The sequence below is a fragment of the Ctenopharyngodon idella genome, chromosome 4 (genome assembly GCF_019924925.1).
Source record: "Ctenopharyngodon idella isolate HZGC_01 chromosome 4, HZGC01, whole genome shotgun sequence".
Lineage (NCBI taxonomy): Eukaryota > Metazoa > Chordata > Actinopteri > Cypriniformes > Xenocyprididae > Ctenopharyngodon > Ctenopharyngodon idella.
Window position 1 is genome coordinate 16660023 of NC_067223.1, and position 19660 is coordinate 16679682.

At 34.9% G+C, this 19660-nt stretch overlaps 1 protein-coding gene across 1 annotated transcript; it reads left to right on the forward strand.

The window, feature by feature from the left end:
* The first annotated feature begins 4616 nt into the window (after positions 1-4616).
* On the forward strand, positions 4617-18041 carry mtpn (myotrophin). The gene is made up of 5 exons (XM_051891224.1): positions 4617-4774; positions 4914-4990; positions 7673-7786; positions 9436-9519; positions 17023-18041. The coding sequence occupies exons 2-5, from the start codon at positions 4919-4921 to the stop codon at positions 17107-17109; spliced, it is 357 nt and encodes a 118-aa protein (XP_051747184.1). The 5' UTR covers positions 4617-4774; positions 4914-4918; the 3' UTR covers positions 17110-18041.
* Positions 18042-19660: the final 1619 nt, after the last annotated feature.

Genomic DNA, 19660 nt, shown 5'->3' on the forward strand with positions numbered 1-19660 from the left:
AGCAGTGATGGATGATGGGAGAAAACATGGCCTTATGGGAGTCCAGGAGGTGGCGTGACAACAGGAGGTCAGCAGCTCCATCTGATCGGGTTTGATTGGAATCTGACACACGTGAACTGAACATCTCACATGTCTGTTACATGCACTGAATCACATTACAGACACACAGAGACTGATAAGAGCTATCAGAGGAGGAATGTATGGTGATCGATTCATTACATTTAATGCCAATATCCCAGCTAACAGGGAACGTTCTGAGAATGTTCTGGCAAGGTTATCTCTAAGTTATGAACAAACTTTCTTCCAGTAACGTTAATAAAATGTTCATTTAAAGTGTTAATAATGTTGTCAAAATGTTATTTATGCATTGTTCATGGAACATTTTTTCTGAAACGTTCCGCTAACGTTTTTTAAATGTTGCTACTTGTTTCAAAACGTTCGAAGAACATTCAAAAGTAACGTTTCCATAATATTTGCAGAATGTTTTGTTTTAAAAAAAGTCTTTGCTGCAAACTTCACATACTTCACATACTATGAAAATCCAGCGTTTAGTTGATCCTGATAAGCGCTCATTGTCACAGTTGTAAACAACTTTCTTTTTCCATGAGGGGGTTTGGCATCACAACGGCTTTGTATCCAGGTGCATTGTTAAAGAACGCGATACACACGTCTCCTAGAAATCCTGTAAAATTCAACCAATCACATGACGACTTCCAAACCAATTTTGCGTGCCTTTTTGCATCAGACGTTCAGCCAGCAGTCCATGGGCATGACGTCTGAGGCTGAGAATACATGTCATGTGACTACTAACCAACATCAGAGAACTGCAGACATGCAAATGTGTTGTTAACAGTGTTGGGGAAAGTTACTTTTAAAAGTAATGCGTTATAATATTGCGTTACTCCCTAAAAAAGCAACTAATTGCGTTAGTTACTTTTTGTGGAAGGTAATCCATTAGGTTACTTTTGCGTTACTTTTTCTCACCTGATCTGGGCTTGCATGTTTGCTTTTTAATAATAAAAAAAAAACTTCTATTTTTGGCAAAGTCCCTTTCACACCAAAAGTAAAATAAATAAGCCTCAGGCTAAAGCCATGTACAAAGGTCAATAAATGGGAAAACAAATTAACTTGTGTTACTTATTTGAAAAAGTAACTGATACATTTTTTTGTAAATTTAAAAGTAATACTCGTTACTTTAAAAAAGTAATCCGATTACATAGCTCAAGTTACTTGTAATGCATTACCCCCAACACTGGTTGTTAAATGTAAAATATCAAGTAAATATTTTAGGTCAAAGTTTGAGAATCTCTGCCTTACAATATTTCTGAAGTTTTTAATTGCCTGCTTCAAATGCAAAATGCTTCTGTTTCTCAGGGTATCGACCTCCATCATTCAGCCCTCTGAAATGTCTCTGTTCTGGAGCTGTTTGGATATAATTACAGGAAGACACGCCTGAATTTCCTCTGAAATGTCGCCAGTGGTCTTCCCTCTGGATGAAGATAACAGCAGTTTAGAGCAGATGAAAACTTTTCGAATTGTTCTTATTTTTATATTCAAATATGTTATTTGCTCTGTGTGATAAAGTTCATTCAGGCTTGCAGCCGGTCAGTGTGAAGCAGAGAAACATGATTATTTCACATGCTGTCAGATATGAATGAACCAGTATGAATTTATATGGTACCATTGTTATTTTTAAGGCAAGACGCTACAGGCAAAAACATTGTTTTTTCATGCACTGACTTTATCTTACAATATTCAAATCTCTGTTCTGCATATTAGTGCATATTTAATTAGATAACAGCTTAATTTGCATATTTAAACAACATTTCATTTCATTTTTGCAACTGGATGGTGAAATATCTATAATTTTTTTGTCTTGCCTTAAGCATGCATTGGAATATTTTGTTTGCATAAAAAGTATTTTATTGTTCAGCAGGCAAAAGCACACATCTTTGATAACAATGCCACCAGTAGCATGTATGAGCTGTTGATGCAGCACACATGAAGGCGCGCCTGTCATCGTCCCCCGCGTGCTTGTAGAAATTGCGCTGCTGCATTAGCATGAGGCCTGCGGTGGCCTCACGAGACCCTCATAAACTCAGATGCTGCATATCATTACAGCCGCGTGCACGGCTAATGGGCGGCGAGCAGGTGCTCTCATGGGCTTTGCTGCGATACCTGCAGTCCTGAATTTTCTTTATAACCCTCCTGACAAACACGCGCTCCTTTATAGATGTTTTTGTCCTCTAGCTGGATTGGTTTTCTTTTGAGAGCTTATTTCATGCAATAATAGTGTCATGCGGCGCTGCCATCCTCCATACATCAGAATGAGAGAGGTTAGGTGGGAAGGTGAAGGACGGGAGGTTCACATAAGAAGCTGATAAACAGCGTGATCTCCTCTGGTTGCTCTTTTCTGCATCTGCTTTAATGGTCTAATTCTGCTAGAGCTTTATAAAGACATTCTTCAAAATAATTGCAAAAAACAAGCAGGTAAAGAAACAGGACAAACGGTGCTAGAACGTTTTGCAAACGTTTCCATTAAGTTATGAAAAAGAACATTTCTAATAGTTCAAACGTCCAGTTTTTAAAAAGTTTTTTTCTTGGTTATACGAATGTTAAGGGGGCATTCTGTTTTAACATTTTGCAAACATTACTTTTAAATGTTCTCTGAACCTTCTGAAACGAGGAATACCCAACACCAACCAAGATTTGGAATCCGCTATGGAGTTGATTTATTATTTACATTTCCCCTTACGAAATTGTTTAATGTAGCATTTTATATCTATATAGATGTGTTTGGGTTGTTTTAAATATTTTTAAAAAATAATAATATATCATAGAGCTGTTTGTGGTGGGCGTGAATTAAACGCGATCTGCAGTGGCGTCACAATAGTGTTGCATTGTGGTATATGAAGCTGCATGAAGTGTACATTTGAAGTAGACTCGTTCCCTCGGTCAAAAGGGGGTCAAGGGTCTGTCTATATAAACGTCACTTGTCCACTTCACGAATTGGAACGCACTTCAAAATGGCAGCAGGGATTTCCCCCAAGAATGATTGTGACTGCCAAAAGCGTCTTTACCTATAGAGTGCCTCAGTGATGACGTTTGTTTGTAGGCCAACCCGGAAGTTAGCGGCGCACGGGTTCCCTCGGTCAAAAGCCTATGCATTTTTCCCATAGACTTTTGGAAAATCGCAAAAAATAAGCTCTGTGTTTAACAAAGGGTTATGACACTTGCACGTTTTGTCTATCAAGATAATCTTTACAACATTTATACATTTTGAAGCCTAAATAAAGTCGTCAGATTAAAAAGCTAACAGTAGGCTATAAACGGACTACAGCACACCATGGTCGCAGATCAACATCACCACCACCAAGCTTCCTCAAACTTTATTTAAAAAACAACTTTATTTAAAAACATGCTCGCTGTGTATGAATACTTATGCACTTTTTCATGAGAAATGCTGTCCAAATGTCCTGTTTGTCATGATGACGTCTAAAGTCCCCACCAATGGAAGTAGTCCCTTTTAGCAATTTGTTAGCAACCGCCGTTTTTAAGACACAATAAAGGTTTAAAAAAATCACATTATAACTGGTGTGTTTTATGTCATAGATCAAAACGTGAAAATATTTAGAGGCTTTGTTAACCACAGACCTTATTTCAGGCGATTTAGCAAAAACCCATTCAAAAAACCCATAGACTTAAGGGCGATGGAACCGGAAGTCCTAAAATGCTAACTGACTTCCGGGTTTTGCATACAAAAACACGTCATCCCTGAGGTACTCTATTGACAACCATTAAAAAGAAGTCTTCTGACAGAATCATTCATTCATTCATTTTTTTAAAAATATATATATATATATATATATATACCTCCTTTAGATCACTGGTAGTCGCTAATTAAAATTCTGACTGCAAAAAGAATCTATAATTACTGACAACCATTAAAATGTAGTCATGTATTCTGACAGAATGAAAATCATTTATTTCACTCATTTATTCTTCAGCTGTCTCTATACATTATAGACCTTTGGATCACTGATACTTGCTGATTAAAAATCACTTAGGAATTAGATTCGAAACAGCACAGATAATAATTAAAAAAAACACATTAGCATATGTAAATAAAACATAAATTTACATGCAAATATAGATCTAAAGCCGTGTTTACTAATACTGCTAGACAGCCACAGTAAATTGAACAGATTTTCTAGTAGATGATATTAACCCAGCAGCACCTCTAATGATTATATTTCTCTGAATGCCAAATCCTCCTCTTTATTGTTTTGATCAATTTAATCTCTGATTTATGAAGAGCACAGGCTCTTCAAACTGACCTCCTGAAGCTCAATATTAATAACTCCAATCTCTGCCATCTCTCTTAATATATACGTTTTATTAACAGCTTCTGTTTTATGTAAGTTTATATATGATTTATTACACACCGACTGCAGTGACTCTTATTTTGAAGTGACGAAGGCCTCGTTTATACAGAGATTTGATTTATTCCTATATTATTTATATATATTAATATATTTTATTTGGATAATTATTATTTTAATTGATTTGTTAGTTCTTTATTGTTATCTTACTTGTACAGTTTCATGACAGATCTGAGATGGTGGTGGGTGCGGACGGGGACTCTTATTCTGAAGTTGTCTCTGGGCGCTAGTCTGATAGCGGAAGTTCGTGCCTCTGGAAGCTGCAGTTCAGGCGGATCCCGTCAGTGTCTATCACAAACTTTCTGTCAAACCCGAAAAACACACGCTATCCGGTGAGTGAACCCCTGAGCCACTTCACACTACCGTTAAAAAGTCGGGGGTATGAAATGACATCCGCAGCGCAGGCGCGAGCCAGTTTAGGAGCGCAGGCCTATAATACTGTGTGTGTGTCTGTGTGTGTGTGTGTTTCAGGTGAAATGGGGGATAAGGAGTTGATGTGGGCCCTGAAAAACGGAGATCTGGATGAGGTGAAGACTCTCCTGGTTAAGGTGAGAAACACACACTCGTTTCACCTCTTCACATACATTCACAAACGAGGACAAACAGGTCTGACAGCTCGTGAAGGTCTATAGGTCCTTACAAAACACTACTGTGATGGTACTATGGTATTTGATCTAAACGATGGCCCTGAATGATTACAATAGTCACATACATAGTATGTAAAATTGTATTACTATGGTACAGAAACATGTTACCATGTTATGTTCCAGAAATCATGGTAATACTATGGTACTTAGCAGTAAAAGCAACAGGTGGATGTTTTCTAGAAGATTTCCTATTTAAAGCGGGTATGGTTCAGTAAAACAGCTCAAGTTGTTTATTGTTAGTTTGTAGTATTTAAGTAACATGATGTTTTTATTAGGTGACTAGTGTTTTATTTTTTTAGCTCTTTTAAAGTATTATTTAATACTTTAAAAGAGCTAAATAGGAAAATAGGGACTGATGATGTCAGCCGAAAAGGAAAGTCATTTAAGAGCTTCTTATTGACAGAAATAGTTTATTATAAAATAACGACAAAACAGTAGATGATACAGTGTTTTTTTCTGATGATAATACACTGGTTTTCCTGGCATATTTTTCTAAGTATCAAGTGAATCCCTCAGTATACAGTAATCATTCAGTACCATGGTATTACCAGAATGGGTTTGTTCAGTACTATGGTTGTGTTAATGGTTTAAAGACGTTCAGCTGGTGACCTCTCACACACACACACACACACACACAGTCATCTGTTATGTGTGTATCCTGTGTCACAATATCACATCACCTCCTTGTGTAACTATATACACTCTTCACACACGCACAGAAACGGACCTCAGAGGAGTGTGTGTGCTGAAATGAGTTCCTCCTCCTCGGATATATTGGGAGTGTGTGTGTGTGTGTCTGTGTGTGGTTTGAGGATGTGGGCAGGAAACCGCAGGTGCTTTAAATTCCAGCACCTGTATGGAGAGCATGTGGTTTGGTTCTCTTCACTTTCAGCCTCAGAATATCTCGTCTTTTGTCAATTTACAGCATTATTAGACCATCTAAGGTGAATCCGGTCAGTGCTGAAGATGTGGAGTTCAGTTTTTCATAATTTGTTTATTAAGGGGTGTTTTGTGTTACTACGTGGTTGTGATATGTTTAGCGCAGTGGTTTACCTCATTTCACACTTACAGCTAGTTCACATGATGCTCAGTGTTTTCAGACTGAAGCAGTAACGGTTGTGTTTCATTGTGAAGAGTGTCACAGATCACGCTGTTGGTGTTTAGATACAGCACATAGTGGAGTGATTATTATAAAGTGAAGATATTAAGGGCACAAATGTTTATTAAATCGTTATTTTAATAAGTAAGTCATCGTTCCACTAGTGCAGAAGTGTCAAGCTCTGCTCCTGAAACACCAGCTGATATTGAGGTGGTGAAAACATAAAAGAAGTGCTTATATTAGAAATACATTTGTTTTCAAGAAATAAACATCACCTGACTAATAGATGCGTTCAGATGATCAGGTGATTTTATAGATGAAATAACCTTGTGTTTGTCTATATTGGGAAAATCCAGTAAATGAAACATTACAAAAACAGCTTCAAACAAAAGACTCCTAAATATATTATTAAAATAATGTTTATATTGATTTCTATATAAGTATTATATATTATTATTATTATGTTCATATAATATAATAATAATAATAATATTATGCATTATATAATATCTGATAATTATTTTATATGTATACATATATTTATAATTTATATATTTACATATTTTTATATTAAAATCATTAAATGTAATGATTTAATAATTAAATATTTATTTAAAAGCAAATGTTATTATCACTAAATAATAAGCTATTAAAAATATATATCAAATAATATTTAATTACATATTATTACATGTATATTGATTAAAGTATCCTAATATTTTTTATGATTGCTATGCTCATATAATATAATAATAATTATATTATGTATTATAATATGTGATAATTCTATAATAATTATATTTGTTATATAATTTATATTAAAATCCTGTTAAACGTAATATGATTGATTAATTAAATATTTATTTAATAACAATAATAGCAAACTATTTAAAATATATATTAAATAATATAATATTTGATATTAAATTATTATACTTATAATTATTAAAGTATCCTAATATTTAATAATATTATTATTATTATTATTATTTTTATGCCCATATAATATAATAATAATAATAATGTGATTATTATATAATAATTATATTTCTAAGGTATATAATTTTATATTTAGTAATTAAATATTTATTTAATAATAAATAATAACCAATTATTAAAACTATATTGAATAATATTTAATATTAAATATTATGTTTATAATGATTAAAATATCCTAATAGTTTATATTATTTTTATTACTTATTATGGATTATATAATATATGATAATTATATTTATAGTTATATAATTTATATTAAAACAATATTAAACGTAATATGATTTAATAATTCAATATTTATTTAATGATTATAATAATAACAAACTTTTAAAATATATATTGAATAATATAATACTTAATATCAAATATTATTATATGTATGATAAATAAAGTATCCTAAATCATAGTATTAAAGTTATTATATAATAGATAATATTATATAATTATAATAATTATTTCTAATCTCTAATCTGTGGTGTGTGCAGGCGGAGGATGTGAACCGGACTCTGGAGGGAGGCAGGAAGCCGCTTCACTACGCTGCAGACTGCGGTCACGCCGACATGCTGGAGTTTCTGCTGTCTAAAGGAGCCGATGTGAACGTAACTGTCCTTCTGTCATTCTCCAGCACACACACACACACACACACACACACACACACACACACACACACACACACACACACACCTCAGCTCTGTGTGTTTAGATTAATATCTGCTCCAGTATGTAAATGTTTAACGTGTGGAGTCACAGGGGCAGATATTAGTCTGATACCATCAAACGCAGTCAGGCTACGATTCGCCAAACATAAGCATGCTGACTTCTGCTAAATTACAATATTCAAATAAAAATCGGTTATTGTAATTCGTAATAATATTTCACAGTCTTCCTGTTTTTACTGTAATTTTGTTCAATTAAATTCAACCTTGTGAGCAGAAGAAACTAAATTAAATTAAAAAGCCCACAAATTTTTATACGGTAGTTCATAAATCTGTATGTTATAAAATGACACTATTGCTGCACCGTTTGATCACATTTCAATATCATAATACTTTGATTTAATTCTGTATATATCATTATTCTGCATGATTACCATATTGATTAATAATAACACTTGTGTTGCATTGTAAATTACGCTCTAACAAACTTTTTTACTTAGCAAGAACATAGTAAGAGATTTGAACAAGTTATTTTAATATTATCATTTTTATGATCATTTTGATTAGATTTAGGATTATCATATTAACTAAAACTATTTAAAACATTTCTGTTTATTGAAATAAAGCTAAAATAAAAAAAGTATTAAATAAATATTAAATTTATAATATAATATAATATAATTTATAATAAAAATATTAGTTTATAAATATAAACTAAATTAAAATCATTGGAAATAAACTGAAATAAGTTTAAGTTGAAGCACTAAAATTATTAACTGGAAATTAATAAAAACAAAAACTGAAATAAAAATAAATTAAAAGTAAATAGCAATATTTAAAAAAATAATAATATAATAAATATATAATGTAAATAATAATAATAATAATAATAATAAAATGACAAAAGCACAGCGAAATGACTAAAAATTAGACTAAATTAAACTAAAATTAACATAACTAAAAATATAAAAATAAAAGCTAATTCAAAATATTAATATAAAACTAAAACAACACTGATTAGAGAATATTTTTATATTTTCAGATTTCTTTTTAATTTGTTAGTTTTAGTAATTTTGTTGTGTTTTTGTCATTTTATTTATTTATTTTTTTTTCTTTTAATAATTTTAAAAAAAATTATTTTTGTTTTAGTACATCAGGTCAAGCTAAAATAAAATAAGATGAAATGAAAATAAAATGTTGCCTTGGCAACTAGCTGAAAGATTTTTTTTTTTTTAAATAATTTTATTTTATTTCAGTTAACATTTTAGTTCCAGCTCACTATAATAGCCGTGATTTGAAAAAAAGCAGCGCTGGCACCTCCTTCAGAACGTGTCCAGATCTCTATGGGTTCATCTCTGTCCCATCATGACCACTCATGTGTCCATCAGCGCTGCTCTCTCAGTACAGATAGAGACAGGTTTCCCTGCGAACGGAGGAAGATAAGAGACTTCTGAAGCCTCCTGATAACCCAGCATGCATCTCTCTCTGTCTAATTCATAGTGCGCTTCAGAGATGGTGATTTTAACGATAATTACACCCATGTTCCTCTCCGGTCGCAGCATGTGTGAATTCTGGTGTTTCTTTCCTGACAGGCTCCAGATAAACACGGCATCACCCCTCTGCTGTCCGCCACTTATGAGGGTCACATGAGCTGCGTCAAGATTCTTCTAGAAAAGGTACTGATGCGTTCGCACATCCTCACGCTTTTGGTGTGTTTTAGCATGACCAAAATCTTATATCACAGCGTGATAATAATATACAACAATAACTATATATCATAATGTCGTTTTTTTCTTTTTTCACTGGAAATTCAACAAAAAAATCATTATATCTATTTTGTTTGGAAGCTTGTTTCTGCCACTAAATAAAAAAGGTAAGGAGACTTTTTATCTCACAATTCTGACTTTTTTTCTCGCAATTCTGACTTTTTTTCTCGCAATTCTGTTTTTTTTTTTTCAATTGTGAGATATAAATTCGCAATTCTGACTTTCTTGCAATTCTGTCTTTTCTTAGCGATTCTGAGATATAAACTCACAATGGCGAGTTACAAAGTCAAATTCTGAAGAGAAAAAAGTCAGAATTGTGAGTTTATATCAAAATTGCGAGGAAAAAAAGTCAGAATTGCGAGAAACTTGAACTTTATAACTTGAAATAGCGAGTTTATATCATGCAATTCTGAATTTTTCTGAAAAAAGTCAGAATTGTGAGATAAAAAGTCGCAATTATACCTTTTTTATTTTTTATTCAGTGGCGAAAACAAGCTTCCATAATTTTGGGATAATCCAATGAACAAAAACAGCTTAACATTATGAAACGCTTGAGTTCAAAACAAAAGACTCCTGAATTATATAATTAAAAGGTTTAAAATAGCATAATATGATAATTGTGAGTAGGGCTGGGCGATACAGCTAAAAAAATGATCACGATATGTTTCATATTGATTGGTATCGATAATTATTGAAAAAATTTTGGTAGAAAAAATGTTTGAATTTAACCAATGCATTTTTAATTAAGGCAAACCACAAATAATTTTAAAAAACAAAGCGAAATAAAATGTAAACAAATCTTTTTTATATTTTATATGAAGATTAAATAAATAAGTGTTAAAGAAACTTAGAGCTGCACAATTCTGGATAAATTGAGAAACTTTTTTGTGTTTCAAACCGAGATCACAATTCTGAATGTCAACTAAATGAAATAACGTAATTTACTAGAGGTTCTGACAAAATATTAATTGCTGCAGTCTATTTTAAAATTTTAAGTCACCTATCGCCACCTGGTGGTGAAACAATGTAATCAATAAATGCGACATTTTCAGCGCGTTCAAGTTTCTTTCAAAAGCTGATTTGCTCTATTTTGATCGATAACATAGACTTTAGTTTTATCTGAACTATAAAGTTTTATCTTATCAGCTGTTAATACCGACATGACAACTGCTCTCAAGACGAACTTTGAAATAGATCAACTGTAAGACGTAAGGAAACCATGAAACTGCCACACTGACGAGCTGACATGTCCTTTTTTATTCACAATCTCCTCGTCACCGGCAGGTACAGCACTCATTTTCATGTGTTTGTGTGATCTGATCTCACGTGGCGATTGCGCTACTGAACTCCACAGCAGCTTGTTTGCTGTCACTCGTAGCGCGTCATTTAAGTGAAACTATATCGAGAGTCATATCTAACATTTTTTCTATCGTTATCGATTAAGACGTACCGTCGATAAATATCGATACCATTTTATCGCCCAGGCCTAATTGTGAGATATAAACTCGCAATTCTGACCAATTATAACTTAATAATTAATATATAAAGAGGTAAGTCCAAACTCAAGTCTGATTGGATGAGATATTTGAAAAATAGCCAATTTACAGACGAGTTGAAATTCATATTCATGCAAAAAGTTGTTTAATGTTGAGCATCTGTAATTTAACTAAATTACAATAATGGTATTAGACAGTGCCGTATGATATATCATAATTATGAAAATGCATGATATTGTTATCGTGGACACATTTTAAAATACCGTGAATAATTATTTAAGTATACTTTTCCCATCAACCGGTTAAAATGTACAAAACCGCTGCGTCAAAGAGGCATGCGCACTCTGATGTAAACAAGCTAAATAAAGTAAAATATTTAATTATATCTTACTTATTTGGAATTATAATTGAATAAAATAAAATAAAACAATAGTCGTTGACGCACATCTATATTATTGTGACAAGTTGTTTAATGTCCCTCAGCATCTGTAAACTCCTCGCCTTGGCGTCTTTAGGACTCGCTCTGCTCTGAATGTTCACTTTACACGTGTTTTCATGTGTCGAGCTCAGTATAACTGGTCATGATCTCTGCTGGCTGGCACATTTCTACTGTTGTGTCATGTATAATGTGGCAGCGTCCAGCTCTAGTCAGAGAAAGAGCTTTTTGTTTGTGGGTTTTAAAACTGAAAGCGTCTGAACGGGGGCTGTAAACAGTGACATCCGCAGGGTCAGACGGGGTTATATAATGCAGTTATGTCAGGCTGCACTGGCCCTCTGCACAGCACTGCACATTCTTTAGAGAGAGATCCCTTCTGAGATTACACAACACACAACACACACACACACACATGTGCGCTGATGTCCCACAGGAGCCCGTTTGAGGGCCCTTCATCTCCTCACACTCGCTCTCAGTGTGTTTCCTCCAGGCCGCTCGGATGGCTGTTGCACAGGAACATTCCAGGTTATTCTCGACCTCGATCAAATCCCCATCGGATCACTTCCTGAAACAAGAAGTTGGGGTGTAACATAATGTTTATTTGTCCCATTGTTTAAAGAGGACCTGTTATGTTCTTTTACAATGTCTTGATGTTGTTTTTGGGCTCTACTAGAACAGGTTTTCATGCTTGACTGTTCATTATTTTCCTCATATTCTGCATTGTTGCAGCTCCTCACTTTCCAATCTGTCAGTAACGCTCTATTCAGTTCCTGTCTCTATGAAGCCCCGCCTTCTGAAAAGCACAATGTGCTTTGATTGGTCGGCTGGAGCAGTGTTGTGATTGGTCAAGCGCTTTGAGCATGTTTGGAAATGTCCCGCCCCTTACCATAACCACCAGTTTCAACACACTACTAACTGAACCAGGCCCCGCCCCTTTATTCTGCGTATGAATTATTTAAATGAGGAACATTGTGACGTGTTCGTTTCCGGAAGAAATCTCAAGACTACAGTGTGTTGCTTATTGTTAGTTAATGCATTAATCAACATTAACTAGTAGGACCTTTTAAGTATTACCTTATTTTTTATGTATTAAATTAATATCTTAATATAAAATATTCTCATGATTAAAGGATTAGTTCACTTCAGAATTAAAATTTCCTTATAATTTACTCATCCCCAAGATGTTCATGTCTTTCTTTCTTCAGTGGAAAACAAATGAAGGTTTTTGATGAAAACACTCCAGGATTTTTCTCCATATAGTGGACTTCACTGGGGTTCAACGGGTTGAAGGTCCAAATGTCAGTTTCAGTGCAGCTTCAAAGAGCTCTACATGATCCCAGACGAGGAATAAGAGTCTTATCTAGAGAAACCATCGGCCATTTTCTAAAAAAAAATAAAAATTATATACTTTTTAATCACAAATGCTCGTCTTGCACTGCTCTGTGATCTGCCACACGTTACGTAATCACATTGGAAAGGTCACGCGTGACGTAGGCAGAAATCAATTTTTTATTTTATTTTTTTAGAAAATGGCCGATGGTTTCTCTAGATAAGATTCTTATTCCTCGTCTGGGAGAGTCCTTTGAAGCTTATCAGGAAATTGTAATTCTGAAGTGAACAAATCCTTTAGATTGTTATTGTTAATTTTCCTATAAAGTTCATCACTCCATTAACTAAAAATTATTTTTATATCATTAATTTGATATGAACTATCTGTTGTCGGACATATTTTAGCTCTCATTAATGTGTTTGATTGTGGATGTAAATCTGCAGCTTTTTGGATTGTCCATTTCTGTTTCCCTTTGAATTCTTCCTCTCAAAGGATTGTGGGTGTTTGGTTCACAGCACAGAATGATGCAATTCACACCCAAGACTACAGTGTGAATCTGAATAACGTCTCAGTCGCTTAACGAGTAACAAACACACGTACACATGGTCACTTTCCCTCAATAACTCTGCTCTTATTTGTGTTTGTATCTCAGTCCATCTCTGTATTCCGGCACTTTTCATATACTGATGGATCGTGGATTAAATGTTTGGGAACACTGGATTTGGTAGGATCTGTGTTAACGTGAGAGCGTCTTATTTTTTATTGGATTGTAATATTTCTACTTGTGGTATTTCCTACTAAAGCAAGGCGGTATTTGACTCTGGTAATTGTATCCATAGCAGACTGGTGGGCTTGACCTTGGATGGCAACATGCCCAGTGCATTATGGGTGTTGAAGTTTTCCTAAAAAAGGGAAAAGGGAAGACAACAGCTTTTTTCTGTTTTCTCTAATCGATTCCAAAAAATGTTTTGCCTTTCTATTGTATATGCAGCCAAGTTTTATTGAAAGCCAGCAGTGATGTACCCCTTTAAATATCTTGTTTAGTTTCTATTTTAAATTATAATAATTTAAGTATGGTTTTCACCATGAAAATAGCCAGAGAAGCTGACAGAGCGTTTACAAACAAACAAATCTGGACGTGGGCTGCAATGATGAATGTTTTTTTTTCTTGCTATCTCTGTATTCACCTCCATTTCCTTCCCACTCTGATGGTGATAAATATAGCAGATGAGAGGAAACGTCACTTGGCTGAAGCAAATCAATGACTGACAGAAGAGCACTTCCTCTTTTCTGTCGTCAAATGCTCTGAACGGGAAGTAAAACTTCCATAATTACTAGTTAACTTCAGATACTTACATTTTAAACATTATTTTAAACCTTTTATCTAGCTATCAGGATCACGTCTTCATTTTAATTCTTTAAGGGCCAATATTCTTCACATTTATTTTATTTTTCTCTGAAGTCCATCAAGTCAGTGTTATATTAGTTTTTATTTTAGTTTTTATATTTTGAAGTAGCTTTTATTTTTATGTTCTTAGTTTTCATGTTAATTTTAGTTTAATTTTTTAGTCATTTCATTATGTGCTTTTGTCATTTTATTGTATGGGTTTTTTTTTTGTTTGTTTGTTTGTTTTTTACATTTCTATTTAGGTTTAAGGGCTTGACATTAACTTTTTTGCTCACCAGCCACTGTGGCTAGTTACTAGCCACTCAGCATTTTCACTGGCCACAATTTGAGAAATTACATTTTATATTTTATATATAAAGTTGACTTTGACATGCTAAAATTACTTGATTTTGAGTCATTTTACTTGATTTAAAAGTTTAAAACAAGTTGATTTTAGCTAGATTTAAAACCCTTTCAAACATTCAAATGCAGATTGACCACCTAAATCAAGACTAGGCCTACATGGTATATCAGCTGGTACGGGTGGGCAAGGGGTGGGTAATATGACCGTAATATGATACATTTTATAATTGTATAAGTTATTTTTGTTTGTGTGTCATTCAGTGCGATTCCGCCTATCCCGCCTTCACTAACTGCAAGTTAATCGATAACGAATTGTGATCGGATTGTAATTTTGTGCTATGATGAGCTTGGCTACCTTTGATTAGGCTGTAGGCTGAAGTTATATTCAACCCACCAAAGTGGCTAGTGGGAGTGGCTGTCTTACCCGCCACAGCTGAAATCCACCCGCATTTGGCGGGTTGGCGGGTTGGCGGGTGTTAATGTCAAGACCTGGGTTTAACATTTTTAATTCAGTTTTAGTTTTTATTTATTTCCAGTTATTGCCAAGGCAACATTTCCAATTTTCGTTTAGTTTAAGTTTTTCAGCTAATATTTGTATTTTATTTCAGCTTTATTTCAATTAACAGAAATGTTTTTAATAGTTGTAGTTTTAGTTAACGAATAATAACCCTGGCCATAATTTAATAGTAATAATTTACCTTTTTATGATCACCCCTAAAATTAAACTGTTTTTACTACCAGTAAATGAGCTCTGTGATTGGCTAACCTCTTTGCATGTGAAATGAGTAACAACCTACCAAGTTGCTGAACACCCAGTAGGTGTTGGTATGTAAATTGTATGCTAATGAGCTCATGATTTTGATGTCTACATGCAACAGTGAACTTAAATTATTATTAATGCTGAGGTATTAATGATTGTAATCTCTTTGTATTCAGTTATTTGTAAAATACAGAGTCAGTGTCTGGATTTGTGTGCTTTTACCCAACATGCAGCAGCGCTGACCACAGCACAGGGAACAAACACTGAAATAAACAGGCATTTATTATGCGTAGAGAGATGTGAAACTGAAGAATGAACACGGGGGGCTTGTGTGTGTGTGTGCATGCGTGTGTTTTTGTGACATATCATTGTGTTTGAGTGTGTGTGTGTGTGTGTGTGTGCGCGTTTTTGTGACATCGGGACACAAATTTGTATAATGACATGGGTATGACGTAGGTATTACAAGAAGAGGGTGCCTTATGAGGACATTACTCCATGTCCCCATTTTTCAAAAGGCTTATAAATCATACAGAATGAGTTTTTGTGAGAAAATAAAAATGTTTCCTGTGATGGGTAGGGTTAGGGGTAGTGTTGGGGGGGAGAAAATACGGTTTGTACAGTATAAAAAGCATTATGCCTATGGAATGTCCCCACAATTCACAAAAACAAACCTGTGTGTGTGTGTGTGTGTGTGTGTGTGTGTGTGTGTGTGCGTGCGTGCGCGTGTGTGTGTGATGCCCACTGGCGTTTTTCTGCATCTTTGGAGAGAGTGAATGAATAAATCAATCCATCTTCAGATGTTTGTTGGAGCGTTGATCCACAGGCCGCTCTCAGGTGTTTGTATGCGAGCGGGTCACGAGAACGACCTTCAGTTTCGGCACACTTGCGCTCTGAACACTCGGATCTGAACTTCAGTGCAGAGTAAAGTCCACGCTCACACTCCGACCTGTGTGTAAAGAGGAATAATTCAGTCCACATCCACAGTGACGATCAATACACCGCATCGATCCGTGTAGAGGATAATATTTCTGTAAAGGGCGGCGGGCCGCTCGATTACCCTCGTGTTAAAGGGCCCCGCGGGTCCGGCTCCCTGTAGATTATGCATGAGATTCTGTTACTCAATAACGCTGTAATCAGCTCTTATTGGTCAGGTGACACACTGGAGGTGGAAGGGTAATCTAGTGTAAATTGCTCTTTTATTTCTTGAAAAATGTTGGGTCGTGTGTAATCTAGCAGAACTTTGACTAGCGGCGTAAAGTCCGCTTCACCCCGCGGCTTGTTCAGATTAGTGTTTCTGCGCTCCATTGTGCTGCTTTATTTATTTATCGAAGGGTGATCAACCACCAAAATATCAATCTTGTAGCTCTTCTTGGACTGTAAAACTTATATTTTTGGTCTGCCCAACTTTGAAGGACTTGTTTTATAGCTTTTTTTTTTTTTAACTAATATTAATATTTTATTTTATTTCAGCTTTATATTAATTAACAAAAATGTTTTTAATAGTTTTAGTTAATGATAATAATCCTGGTGTAAGTGTCTAAATCTCATCTCTGACACACTAATGTGAATGTTTTATTGATCAGGAAAAATTGTTTGATCCTGTGTGTTTAATCGTGTGTGTGTGTGTGTGTGTTCCTCCAGGGTGCTGATAAGGAACGGAAGGGTCCAGATGGTCTCAGTGCGTTCGAGGCGGCCGAGAGTGAGGCCATCAAAGCTCTACTGAAGTGAGTCGGACGCTGCCGGCAGCGGAGAGGTTCTGACCACAACCACTGGATCCCGCAAACACACACACACAGACACACACACACCTCTCTGTCTCTGCCCGCTGGCTGCATCAGCTCCTCTAGGTTTCCTTTTGTTTTGTTTTTCTTCATGACCTTTTTTATTTTATTTTAGGGGAGGTGCCTGATTTTCCCCTTTAGTTTATCCAGCGTCAGCCATTGGCTGATGGACCTGTCACTCATGCCTATGGACCAATGGGAACGCCTGTCTAACACCACTAAACACGGACTTTAGAGTTCAGACTACAGCGTGCAGACTCTGCGAGCGAGTGTATGATGATGATGATGTGTACATTAATTTTTCAGACTGTTGCGATTGCAATTAGAAACAAATGGTTTGTATAGTTAATAGGGCTCTGAAAACGCTGGAAAAATGCTAGCTGATGAATTTACCTGCACTCCAGCCCCACGTTTCCCCTCCTTCAGCTCAACGACATTCCCGCAGCTGTCGCATTAGCTGTTTAAAGAACAAATATTACACTTCAGATGCTTGAATCATTCTGCTGATGCGCACATTTTGCTTTTGTGCCCCTTTGAATTTGTGTTGTTGTGGCAAAAATAAATGAATTCTCAGCTGCTGTGTGCTTGTAGTGTTAAACAGGACTGTTCAGATGAGGGACGTCTGTCTCTCTCTCTCTGTCTCCAGCAGGACGTGTCTCACTCCGCTCTCATGCCGAGATGTCGCCCTCTCCAGATTATCTCACTCTTTTAGGCCGTCTCTCTCTCTCTCTCTCTCTCTGCATGATGGTGTTTTAGCTTTTGAAGACAGTCTTAAACAAAAATGCACATTGATTAGCAAATGAACACTTCAAAGATCCATATCTGGCATTGTTGTGAAAAAGTCCGTTTGAAAACAAAAAATAAAACTATTTCAAATGATTAGTTTGATTTTGTCACATTTGTAAGTATTGACTGATTTTATATATAAAAATGCTGGGTTAAAAACAACCCAAGTTGGGTTGAAAATGGACAAACCCAGCGGTTGGGTTAAATGTTTGACCAACCTGCTGGTCAGTTTTATTTAACCCAACTATTGTTTAAAAATGACTATATGGCTGGCTTAAAATGAACCCAAAATATGTTGGAAATTAAAAATCAGACATAATTACTAGAGGCAACAATAATAATCAAAAGGTGAACATTTATTAATAAGCAATTTAATAAACGTTTATTGTTTAATTATTATTCATTTAACTGTTCATTTATTAAACATATTAATAAATGTTAAATTCCAACATATTTTGGGTTCATTTTAAGCAATACAGTAATTTTTAAGCAATAGTTGAGTTAAATAAAACTACCCAGCAGGTTGGGCAAACATTTAACCCAACCACTGGGTTTGTCCATTTTCAACCCAACTTGGGTTGTTTTTAACCCAGCATTTGTTAGAGTTAACATGAACTAACAGTGAACAATAATTCTACTGCATCTTTTAGTTTGTTCGTTTTAAAGTTTATTACATTTTTTTTTTTTTTTTTACATTTAAACTTGTTAACATTATTTAATGCTCTGTAAATAAACAGTTGTATTTTAACTGAAGTTAACAAAGATTGACAAACGCTGTGAAAAATATATTGATTATATTGTTAGTTCATGTTAGCTAATAACTAATGCACTATTCAAAAATGCCCTCATTAATATTAGTGAAACCTGTTGAAAACTGACTTGTTATAAATCTGTCAAATCATGTTTAAATCTAATATATGTTTAGGGGTCAGTGTAAAAAAAGGCTATAGAAAATATTATTACCCTGATAAAAACAATGGAAGTCTTTGAGAGAACCTCACTGTAATAGTGAAGCAAAGGTTTGTGTGTGTTGGCAGGGATTTTATCACGAACACACTCGTGGTCACAATGTTTTTTTCTTCTTTTCTTTAATTAAGTGCTTTTGTTAATTACTGATCCACCCGGCGAGTCTCAGACCTTTGTCACTGTCACAACACAAAGAAATCAATTATTCAGGTGCTGCACAACTTACTGATAAAGTTTAATGGCGCCGTCAGCCGCGCGCTCACTCTCGGAGCTTTTCACTGACGTCCTGTGAATATCAAACAGCTCGTTTCGTTTTATCTTTGTCAAGACGGTGAACGTGCTCGATATGACGGGAGGAACCCGGGAAGAATCGCGATAAACAAGTCAACCGAGTCTTCAAGTCAACATGAAATCTAAATTAACGGTGTTTAATGTCTTAATACATGTTCCCGATTGTGAGCGATTCACTCCTCTACATAATCTTTCATCAAAATGTAATTACTTGCTCCACCTCTAACCACAGGTTGTGTGTGGGCTGTTTGTTAATGTATAACCAGCGGTTTAGTCGTTGTATGTAATTCCTCGTCGAATATTTCACTTGAAAACGCCTCATATTTTGGCGGTAAAATTGGTTGCGGATGCCATTTTATGTTGACGCTTAAAGGGAAAGTTCACCCAAAAAATGGAATTTCTGTCATCATTTACTCACCATCAAGTTGTTCCAAATCTGTATGAATTTCTTTCTT